Source organism: Leptodactylus fuscus, chromosome 1 (assembly GCF_031893055.1).
Source record: "Leptodactylus fuscus isolate aLepFus1 chromosome 1, aLepFus1.hap2, whole genome shotgun sequence".
Lineage (NCBI taxonomy): Eukaryota > Metazoa > Chordata > Amphibia > Anura > Leptodactylidae > Leptodactylus > Leptodactylus fuscus.
In genome coordinates this window covers 120,184,060-120,196,503 of record NC_134265.1, presented here as the reverse complement: position 1 = coordinate 120,196,503, position 12,444 = coordinate 120,184,060, and the positions used below count along the sequence as shown (strand labels likewise).

General features: G+C 46.6%; 1 protein-coding gene across 1 annotated transcript in view; it reads left to right on the top strand.

Annotated features, from left to right (window-relative positions):
• MYO18B (myosin XVIIIB) overlaps nucleotides 1-12,444 on the top strand; it is a 456,489-nt gene that overhangs the window by 269,942 nt on the left and 174,103 nt on the right. Inside the window, exon 30 of the mRNA XM_075276574.1 lies at nucleotides 10,826-10,980. Within this exon, the coding sequence (XP_075132675.1) occupies nucleotides 10,826-10,980 (155 nt within the window). The remainder of the gene's footprint in view (nucleotides 1-10,825; nucleotides 10,981-12,444) is intronic.

Below are 12,444 nucleotides of genomic sequence, written 5' to 3'. Positions count from 1 at the left end.
CTCCTCGATGAGAAGGCAATATGGTTTGAGCCGCTGCACCTGGGCCCAGGCATGGTCGTTTGTGATAACGGCCGGAACCTGGTAGCAGCTCTGGAGCTTGCCGGACTCCAACATGTTCCATGCCTGGCCCAGGTCTTCAACCTAGTGGTGCAACGTTTCCTAAAGAGCTACCCCAATGTTCCAGAGCTACTGGTGAAAGTGCGGCGCATGTGCGCTCACTTTCGCAAGTCGACAGTAGCCGCTGCTAGCTTAAAATCTCTCCAGCAACGCCTGCATGTGCCACAACACCGGCTTTTGTGCGACATCCCCACACGCTGGAACTCAACGTTTCAGATGTTGAATAGAGTGGTTGAGCAGCAGAGACCTTTGATGGAATACCAGCTACAAAACCCTAGGGTGCCACAAAGTCAGCTGCCTCAGTTTCTCATCCATGAGTGGCCATGGATGAGAGACCTTTGTGACATCCTACGGGTGTTTGAGGAGTCCACAAGGAGGGTGAGCTCTGAGGATGCGATGGTGAGCCTTACAATCCCGCTCTTGTGTGTTCTGAGAGAATCCCTGATTGACATCAGGGATAACTCAGATCACACAGAGGAGTCAGGGATAGCATCCGATCCATCACAGCTGGAGAGTAGGTCCACACATCTGTCCACTTCATCGCGTTTAATGGAGGAGGAGGAGGAGGAAGAAGAGTTGTCCGATGATGTGATGGTGATACAGGAGGCTTCCGGGCAACTTCGAATCGTCCCATTGTTGCAGCGCGGATGGGTAGACATGGACGATGAGGAGGAAATGGAGATTGAACTTTCCGGTGGGGCCAGAGGAGTCATGCCAACTAACACTGTGGCAGACATGGCTGAGTTCATGTTGGGGTGCTTTACAACCGACAAGCGTATTGTCAAAATCATGGAGGACAACCAGTACTGGATCTTTGCTATCCTTGACCCCTGGTATAAAAACAACATCTCCTCTTTTATTCCGGTAGAGGGGAGGGCCAATCGCATCAATGCTTGCCACAAGCAATTGGTGCAGAATATGATGGAGATGTTTCCAGCATGTGACGTTGGCGGCAGGGAGGGCAGTTCCTCCAGTAGGCGACCAAGTTCTCACCGGTCCACACAAACGAGGGGCACACTGTCTAAGGTCTGGGACACCTTGATGGCACCCCCTCGCCAAAGTGCCGCCACGGAGGGTCCTAGTGTCACCAGGCGTGAGAAGTATAGGCGCATGTTGCGGGAATACCTTTCCGACCACAGCCCTGTCCTCTCCGACCCCTCTGCGCCCTACACGTATTGGGTGTCGAAGTTGGACCTGTGGCTTGAACTTGCCCTATATGCCTTGGAGGTGCTGTCCTGTCCTGCCGCCAGCGTCCTATCTGAGAGGGTGTTCAGTGCAGCCGGTGGCATCATCACTGACAAGCGCACCCGTCTGTCAGCTGAGAGTGCCGACCGGCTCACTTTGATAAAAATGAACCACCACTGGATAGAGCCTTCATTTTTGTGCCCACCTGTGTAAAGCACCCCAACATGAAACTCCATGTCTGTGCTCAACCTCTCCAATTCTTCCGCATCCTCATACTCATCCACCATAAGCGTTGCACAATTCTGCTAATACTAGGCTCCCTCCACCATGATTTCCCCCAACTCTGCTGGTTAGAGGCTCCCTCCACCCTGATTTCCCCCAACTCTGCTGGTTAGAGGCTCCCTCCACCCTGCTTTCCCACAACTCTGCTGGTTAGAGGCTCCCTCCACCCTGATTTCCCCCAACTCTGCTGGTTAGAGGCTCCCTCCACCATGAATTGGTCCAAACTGGGGTTTTTAGAGGCTCCCTCCACCATGAATTGGTCCAAACTGGGGTTTTTAGAGGCTCCCTCCACCATGAATTGGTCCAAACTGGGGTTTTTAGAGGCTCCCTCCACCATGAATTTGCCCAAACTGGGCTGGTTAGAGGCTCCCTCCACCTTGAATTGGTCCAAACTGGGGTTTTTAGAGGCTCCCTCCACCATGAATTTGGCCTAACTGGGCTGGTTAGAGGCTCCCTCCACCATGAATTGGTCCAAACTGGGGTTTTTAGAGGCTCCCTCCACCATGAATTGGTCCAAACTGAGGTTTTTAGAGGCTCCCTCCACCATGAATTGGTCCAAACTGGGGTTTTTAGAGGCTCCCTCCACCATGAATTTGCCCAAACTGGGCTGTTTAGAGGCTCCCTCCACCATGAATTGGTCCAAACTGGGGTTTTTAGAGGCTCCCTCCACCATGAATTGGTCCAAACTGGGGTTTTTAGAGGCTCCCTCCACCATGAATTGGTCCAAACTGGGCTGGTTAGAGGCTCCCTCCACCATGAATTTGCCCAAACTGGGCTGGTTAGAGGCTCCCTCCACCATGAATTGGTCCAAACTGGGGTTTTTAGAGGCTCCCTCCACCATGAATTGGTCCAAACTGGGGTTTTTAGAGGCTCCCTCCACCATGAATTTGCCCAAACTGGGGTTTTTAGAGGCTCCCTCCACCATGAATTTGCCCAAACTGGGCTGGTTAGAGGCTCCCTCCACCATGAATTGGTCCAAACTGGGGTTTTAGAGGCTCCCTCCACCATGAATTGGTCCAAACTGGGGTTTTTAGAGGCTCCCTCCACCATGAATTTGCCCAAACTGGGGTTTTTAGAGGCTCCCTCCACCATGAATTTGCCCAAACTGGGGTTTTTAGAGGCTCCCTCCACCATGAATTGGTCCAAACTGGGGTTTTTAGAGGCTCCCTTCACCATGAATTTGCCCAAACTGGGCTGGTTAGAGGCTCCCTCCACCATGAATTTGCCCAAACTGGGCTGGTTAGAGGCTCCCTCCACCATGAATTGGTCCAAACTGGGGTTTTTAGAGGCTCCCTCCACCATGAATTGGTCCAATCTGGGGTTTTTAGAGGCTCCCTCCACCATGAATTTGCCCAAACTGGGCTGGTTAGAGGCTCCCTCCACTATGAATTGGTCCAAACTGGGGTTTTTAGAGGCCCCCTCCACCATGAATTGGTCCAAACTGGGTTTTTTAGAGGCTCCCTCCACCATGAATTGGTCCAAACTGGGGCTGGTTAGAGGCTCCCTCCACCATGAATTTGCCCAAACTGGGCTGGTTAGAGGCTCCCTCCACCATGAATTGGTCCAAACTGGGGTTTTTAGAGGCTCCCTCCACCATGAATTGGTCCAAACTGGGGTTTTTAGAGGCTCCCTCCACCATGAATTTGCCCAAACTGGGCTGGTTAGAGGCTCCCTCCACCATGAATTTGGCCTAACTGGGCTGGTTAGAGGCTCCCTCCACCATGAATTGGTCCAAACTGGGGTTTTTAGAGGCTCCCTCCACCATGAATTGGTCCAAACTGGGGTTTTTAGAGGCTCCCTCCACCATGAATTGGTCCAAACTGGGGTTTTTAGAGGCTCCCTCCACCATGAATTGGTCCAAACTGGGGTTTTTAGAGGCTCCCTCCACCATGAATTGGTCCAAACTGGGGTTTTTAGAGGCTCCCTCCACCATGAATTTGGCCTAACTGGGCTGGTTAGAGGCTCCCTCCACCATGAATTGAAAAAGGCATTGAAGTTAATGGAAGGAGTTTTTTCAGCGCTGAAATTCAGCACCAAATTCAGCGCCATTTTCCTCCGTGTGAATGGACACTAAGACAAAGGCCCCATGTAGCATCCCACAGTAAAAAAAAATGCTGCAGGAAAATCCCCGGCGGCAACGCATCAGTTTTTCCCACACCGCTTATTGCAGAAACTCCACAGAGGTTTCCTCTGAGGACTTTCTGCTTCCATTATACCTATAGTGACACTACCGGTGTTTCTGTAGGTATAAATGACATGCTGCGATTTCCAAAACCGCAACAGTTTTAGAAATTGCAGCGTGTCCGCTGTCTGTGTTTTTCTGCAATGTGTGGATGGGACTGCACACACTATATACCTACACACTCAGGCCTGGTTCACATCTGCATCCGGTAATCCGTTCGGGGAGTCCGCATGGCCCTCCCCTCCCCAAACAGACTACAGAACGCATTAGCAAACGGTGTGCAGTGAAAGCACACATAGACTATAATGGGATCTGTGTGCTTTCCGTGTGGTGTCTGCAGAGAACATGCGAACAGAAAAATACTTCACGATCTACTTTCCTGTCCGCGGACACCACACGGACCCCATTATAGTCTATGGGGTCGGTGTGCTATCACTGCACACCACTTGCTAATGCTTTTGGTAATCCGTTCAGGGGGGTCCCCATGCGGACTCCCCGAATGGATTACCAAATGCAGATGTGATCCAGGCCTTATACATATCCTATATATATTTTCACATATACATTATTATAGCATATATACTCACACATATACATTTATATACATTCATATACCATATATATATATATATATATATATATATATATATATATACTTCTATGAATGTATATGAATACTATATATACTCACATATATACATACAGTCACCCATACACATTATTATAGCGTACTGTATATACTCACACATACCTGTATACAAGCACACAATACTCACACAGTATACAAGATGAAAGAAATTTTTTGAGAGAAGTCCTCAGTAGAGATGAGCGAACAGTGTTCTATCGAACACATGTTCGATCGGATATCAGGGTGTTCGCCATGTTCGAATCGAATCGAACACCACGTGGTAAAGTGCGCCAAAATTCGATTCCCCTCCCACCTTCCCTGGCGCCTTTTTTGCACCAATAACAGCGCAGGGGAGGTGGGACAGGAACTACGACACCGGGGGCATTGAAAAAAATTGGAAAAAGTCATTGGCTGCCGAAATCAGGTGACCTCCATTTTAGACGAATAGTGGATTTCAAATCCGGGTCATATGAGAATGTGAACTTTGTGACTATGAGACAGGGATAGCTGTACAGGCAGGGATAGCTAGGGATAACCTTTATTTAGGGGGGAATGTTATTAAAAATAACTTTTTGGGGCTCTATCGGGTGTGTAATTGTGATTTTTGTGAGATAAACTTTTTCCCATAGGGATGCATTGGCCAGCGCTGATTGGCCGAATTCCATACTCTGGCCAATCAGTGCTGGCCAATGCATTCTATTAGCTTGATGAAGCAGAGTGTGCACAAGGGTTCAAGCGCACCCTCGGCTCTGATGTAGCAGAGCCGAGGCTGCACAAGGGTTCAAGCGCACCCTCGGCTCTGATGTAGGAGAGCCGAGGGTGCACTTGAACCCTTGTGCACCCTCAGCTCTGCTACATCAGAGCCGAGGGTGCGCTTGAACCCTTGTGCACACTCTGCTTCATCAAGCTAATAGAATGCATTGGCCAGCGCTGATTGGCCAATGTATTCTATTAGCCTGATGAAGTAGAGCTGAATGTGTGTGCTAAGCACACACATTCAGCTCTACTTCATCGGGCTAATAGAATGCATTGGCCAGCGCTGATTGGCCAGAGTACGGAACTCGACCAATCAGCGCTGGCTCTGCTGGAGGAGGCGGAGTCTAAGATTGCTCCACACCAGTCTCCATTCAGGTCCGACCTTAGACTCCGCCTCCTCCGGCAGAGCCAGCGCTGATTGGCCGAAGGCTGGCCAATGCATTCCTATGCGAATGCAGAGACTTAGCAGTGCTGAGTCAGTTTTGCTCAACTACACATCTGATGCACACTCGGCACTGCTACATCAGATGTAGCAATCTGATGTAGCAGAGCCGAGGGTGCACTAGAACCCCTGTGCAAACTCAGTTCACGCTAATAGAATGCATTGGCCAGCGCTGATTGGCCAATGCATTCTATTAGCCCGATGAAGTAGAGCTGAATGTGTGTGCTAAGCACACACATTCAGCACTGCTTCATCACGCCAATACAATGCATTAGCCAGTGCTGATTGGCCAGAGTACGGAATTCGGCCAATCAGCGCTGGCTCTGCTGGAGGAGGCGGAGTCTAAGGTCGGACCTGAATGGAGACTGGTGTGGAGCGATCTTAGACTCCGCCTCCTCCAGCAGAGCCAGCGCTGATTGGTCGAGTTCCGTACTCTGGCCAATCAGCGCTGGCCAATGCATTCTATTAGCCCGATGAAGTAGAGCTGAATGTGTGTGCTTAGCACACACATTCAGCTCTACTTCATCAGGCTAATAGAATACATTGGCCAATCAGCGCTGGCCAATGCATTCTATTAGCTTGATGAAGCAGAGTGTGCACAAGGGTTCAAGCGCACCCTCGGCTCTGATGTAGCAGAGCTGAGGGTGCACAAGGGTTCAAGTGCACCCTCGGCTCTCCTACATCAGAGCCGAGGGTGCGCTTGAACCCTTGTGCAGCCTCGGCTCTGCTACATCAGAGCCGAGGGTGCGCTTGAACCCTTGTGCACACTCTGCTTCATCAAGCTAATAGAATGCATTGGCCAGCACTGATTGGCCAGAGTACGGAATTCGGCCAATCAGCGCTGGCCAATGCATTCTATTAGCCCGATGAAGTAGAGCTGAATGTGTGTGCTAAGAACACACATTCAGCACTGCTTCATCACGCCAATACAATGCATTAGCCAGTGCTGATTGGCCAGAGTACGGAATTCGGCCAATCAGCGCTGGCTCTGCTGGAGGAGGCGGAGTCTAAGATCGCTCCACACCAGTCTCCATTCAGGTCCGACCTTAGACTCCGCCTCCTCCAGCAGAGCCAGCGCTGATTGGCCGAATTCCGTACTCTGGCCAATCAGCACTGGCTAATGCATTGTATTGGCGTGATGAAGCAGTGCTGAATGTGTGTGCTTAGCACACACATTCAGCTCTACTTCATCGGGCTAATAGAATGCATTGGCCAGCGCTGATTGGCCGAATTCCGTACTCTGGCCAATCAGCACTGGCTAATGCATTGTATTGGCGTGATGAAGCAGTGCTGAATGAGTGTGCTTAGCACACACATTCAGCTCTACTTCATCGGGCTAATAGAATGCATTGGCCAATCAGCGCTGGCCAATGCATTCTATTAGCGTGAACTGAGTTTGCACAGGGGTTCTAGTGCACCCTCGGCTCTGCTACATCAGATTGCTACATCTGATGTAGCAGTGCCGAGTGTGCATCAGATGTGTAGTTGAGCAAAACTGACTCAGCACTGCTAAGTCTGCATTCGCATAGGAATGCATTGGCCAGCCTTCGGCCAATCAGCGCTGGCTCTGCCGGAGGAGGCGGAGTCTAAGGTCGGACCTGAATGGAGACTGGTGTGGAGCGATCTTAGACTCCGCCTCCTCCAGCAGAGCCAGCGCTGATTGGTCAAGTTCCGTACTCTGGCCAATCAGCACTGGCCAATGCATTTCTATGGGGAAAAGTTAGCTTGCGAAAATCGCAAACTGACAGGGATTTCCATGAAATAAAGTGACTTTTATGCCCCCAGACATGCTTCCCCTGCTGTCCCAGTGTCATTCCAGGGTGTTGGTATCATTTCCTGGGGTGTCATAGTGGACTTGGTGACCCTCCAGACACGAATTTGGGTTTCCCCCTTAACGAGTTTATGTTCCCCATAGACTATAATGGGGTTCGAAACCCATTCGAACACTCGAACAGTGAGCGGCTGTTCGAATCGAATTTCGAACCTCGAACATTTTAGTGTTCGCTCATCTCTAGTCCTCAGTAGTTGATACCTTTTTTAATGGCTAACTTAAAAAGTTTTTTGATGACATATCGAGCTTTCAGGACTACTATAAAGGTCCCTTCATCAGGATGGTAAAACACAATTTCTGAAGGTAGGCATATATATACACAGAGAAATGGAGTGTTAGATGCAAAATAGATGGAGAACAGAACACCATGTAAATAAACAATTCAGAGGGGTTTAAACCAGGCCCAGGGTTTTATGACGTTTTACAACCACTAGACACCACGTCACTGATCAAAGAAGCCATAAACCCAGAGAACTTTCCTGTGAACCGATATATATGGTTTTTCATTGTTTATTTACATAATGTTCTGTTCTCCATCTATTTTGCATCTAACACTCCATTTCTCTGTGTATATATATGCCTACCTTCAGAAATTGTGTTATACCATCCTGATGAAGGGACCTTTATAGTAGTCCCGAAAGCTCGATATGTCATCAAAAACCTTTTTAAGTTAGCCATTAAAAAAGGTATCAACTACTGAGGACTTCTCTCAAAAAATTTCTTTCATTTCATATCCACTGGCTAACACGGTACAAGGACATATTTTTTCTTTTACAGTATACAAGACACATACTTTACACAAATGTGCACACATATATACATATTAAACATACATATTATACTAAAAGAATACAGTCCTATGAAAAAGTTTGGGCGCCCCTATTAATCTTAATCATTTTTAGTTCTAAATATTTTGGTGTTTGCAGCAGCCATTTCAGTTTGATATATCTAATAAGTGATGGACACAGTAATATTTCAGGATTGAAATGAGGTTTATTGTACTAACACAAAATGTGCAATATGCATTAAACCGAAATTTGACCGGTGCAAAAGTATGGGCACCTCAACAGAAAAGTGACATTAATATTTAGTAGATCCTCCTTTTGCAAAGATAACAGCCTCTAGTCGCTTCCTGTAGCTTTTAATCAGTTCCTGGATCCTGGATGAAGGTATTTTGGATCATTCCTCTTTACAAAACAATTCAAGTTCAGTTAAGTTAGATGGTCGCCGAGCATGGACAGCCTGCTTCAAATCATCCCACAGATGTTCAATGATATTTAGGTCTGGGGACTGGGATGGCCATTCCAGAACATTGTAATTGTTCCTCTGCATGAATGCCTGAGTTGATTTGGAGCGGTGTTTTGGATTATTGTCTTGCTGAAATATCCATCCCCGCCGTAACTTCAACTTCGTCACTGATTCTTGAACATTATTCTCAAGAATCTGCTGATACTGAGTGGAATCCATGCGACCCTCAACTTTAACAAGATTCCCGGTGCCGGCATTGGCCACATAGCCCCAAAGTATGATGAAACCTCCACCAAATTTTACAGTGGGTAGCAAGTGTTTTTCTTGGAATGCTGTTTTTTTTTGGACGCCATGCATAACGCCTTTTTGTATGACCAAACAACTCAATCTGTGTTTCATCAGTCCACAGGAGCTTCTTCCAAAATTAAGCTGGCTTGTCCAAATGTGCTTTTGCATACCTCAGGCAACTCTGTTTGTGGCGTACTTGCAGAAATGGCTTCTTTCTCATCACTCTCCCATACAGCTTCTCCTTGTGTGAAGTGCGCTGTATTGTTGACCGCTGCACAGTGACACCATCTGGAGCAAGATGATGCTGCAGCTCTTTGGAGGTGGTCTGTGGATTGTCCTTGACTGTTCTCACCATTCTTCTTCTCTGCCTTTCTGATATTTTTCTTGGCCTGCCACTTCTGGGCTTCACAAGAACTGTCCCTGTGGTCTTCCATTTCCTTACTATGTTCCTCACAGTGGAAACTGACAGGTTAAATCTCTGAGACAACTTTTTGTATCCTTCCCCTGAACAACTATGTTGAACAATCTTTGTTTTCAGATCATTTGAGAGCGGGCTGTCCATGCTCGGCGACCATCAAACCTAACTGAACTTGAATTGTTTTGTAAAGAGGAATGGTCCAAAATACCTTCATCCAGGATCCAGGAACTGATTAAAAGCTACAGGAAGCGACTAGAGGCTGTTATCTTTGCAAAAGGAGGAGCTACTAAATATTAATGTCACTTTTCTGTTGAGGTGCCCATACTTTTGCACCGGTCAAATTTTAGTTTAATGCATGTTGCACATTTTCTGTTAGTACAATAAACTTCATTTCAATCCTGAAATATTACTGTGTCCATCAGTTATTAGATATATCAAACTGAAATGGCTGCTGCAAACACCAAAATATTTAGAACTAAAAATGATTAAGATTAATAGGGGTGCCCAAACTTTTTCATAGGACTGTATACTCACCTTTGTCAGAAGCGAAGCATCGGAGCAGACTGTCCCTGTATTCCCCACACGCTCCGATGTGAGAGATGAGGCAATAGTTTTTGAGAGGGAGGGGGAGGGGAGAAGTTCAGGCAGCAGTGACAGGGAAGAAAGCCGCGATCCCTACAGCAGATAAGTAAGAGGATTACAAGGGGCCATTAGCTAATGCTGAAGCTTTACCTGGTGTCCTCCTATATATATACTTTCCCTATATATCAGGAGGGCACCATGTACAGCTTCTGCATCAGCTAATGGGTGCCCCTGTGTGTTGAGGCAAATGCATTGCTCAGGATCCCATTCGGACCCCTGAACAATACATCTGCAGTGACTAAATGAGGAATTAACAGTCGGGGGTCGGGGCACACCGGGGGATTCACCAATTCCCCGATGGGCCAGTCCGACCCTATGCATGGTATATTTCCTTCAAGTGTTCCCACTGATGACTTTGTGTGAAGTGCTTATACAGTACATTTCCTTTGGTATTCTGAGCCTTTAATGTTTTGCAGCTTTTATATTGCACACTTCTCTTGCACAGCTTATTCGGTAGTATTCATCAAATTACTTTATGCAAAGTCATATATGGAAAATAAAATGCATGGAAGATTTGTAAGATTTATAGATTTCTCTGACAGTACCCTATTGGAACCTGCCAGTAGTTTTGAAATGCATAAAATTTGTCCATTTCCATAATCATTTATTTGGCCAGTGACTGATTTATAAAGGAGGCTTTTCTTCCGCTTGTTTTCATCACAGATGGCAGAGAAAAAGAATCGTACAGTTGCTTGGGGGTTATCTGTCCATTAAACAACCATTTCTGCTGTACAAATATGTGTGCTGGAGCATAAATTGTGGACTAAAATTGCTGGTATCATTCACCTTTTCCTTTGGTTCCACAGCTCAGTGATTTACAAAGTGCTTACGAGAATGCTAGGCGAGCAGCTCAGCAAGCGAACAGGAAGTGCAAGCACTTGACCTCTGACCTTGAGGACACTAGAGTATTAATGGAAAACCAACAGATCCGGAACCATGAGCTAGAAAAAAGACAGAGAAAGTAAGAAAAGTTTTTTTTGAATGCAAAGAATCTGATGTTTTGGGCTATGATTGATATTTACTAACAAATATATGTGTATGAGTCTCGTCCTAAGGCCTAACTCACACGTCCATATTTGTTTCTCATCTGTAAACACAGACTGCTTTTCATCTGTGGCAATGTCTGTTTTATCAGTTTTCTTTTTGTGTGGCTATAATTTTCTATTTGCTTTTCATCCAATTTTTTGTTTCTTTATAAAAAAACGGAAGGATGACTAAAGAGATACACAAATGTGATTTTTTAGTTATGCATGCCCATGTGACTGTTGGTGGCCCAAGCACAGGCTTCACTGGTGACCCCCAGCACATGACATTACCTAAGTAGGCCGAGACAGAGCATTGGGCACTGCTAGGAGACCCAAAAGAGATAGGGGAAGTTGATTGACAATGTTTATTTTTTATTTTATTTTTTACCCCTGGGCCTTCACCTATTATACTCTGTGATCTGAAGAACCCCAGGGTACAATAATTTCACATTGACAAAACTTCGACTGTGTTTGCCTTAAAGAGCTTGAAATTGGATAGATAAGTTTCTAGGAGCCTTGACAGTGTTATACACTATGTTTTAAGCCTTTTTAAGGTGCAGTTCATACCAAGATATGTGTCTGGTGCTACTGACAATTGTGCAGCTCTTCACAGAGGCCGGTATGCTTTGAATTCACTGTGAATGAGCCCGAGGTCCGACACTTGGGCAACGAAACCGAGTTACACTACCTTGGCGTCAGTGAAGAGCTGTGCAAGAGCTATAATGGTTTTTTCAATATACCCATAGATATCATTAGCATAGGGTATTTGAGACACTAAACTAATAGGGATAAACAGATTCAGATAGAACCAAGTTCAACTACAATTTTCCAAAAGATTTGTGCTTGACTCAAACCCAAAACTTTTGTGGTTTACCACCCACAAAACACTATTATATTTTGGGGTGTGAGTATATCCCAGAGTATAATGCTAGTAGGGTTGAGCTGATCTTGAGATTTCAGGATCGTTTTTAAAATCTGATTTCTGATCATTTTCCATTCGGACCCAATCCCAATCCCAATTCTGATCCCAATGCAAGTCAATGGGATTTTTTTAAGAGTCGAAGATCGGATTTTAAAAACGATCCTGTTCACTACACTGTTTACTTCCAAAAATTGAAGCCTCCACGCTGTGTAGTGATTAAAAAAAATCCTCTAACTACTTAGCCCCCCCTTGGTGTCCATTTACCTGCACAGATGCTGCCATTGGTCCAGTCCCCGCTGTTCTTGCTACTGCCCCTGCCTCCCAGGTTAGTGTTACAGACCTAGGAAGAAGATGGGGCTTGTGGTTTAGGAGAGTGTGGGCGGGTACAGGGCGGGGAGACGTGAGTGCTCCCTTCCCAGTACCCCCCACACCATCCTAAGCCACAAACCCCGTCTTCTTCCTAGGTCTGTAACACTAA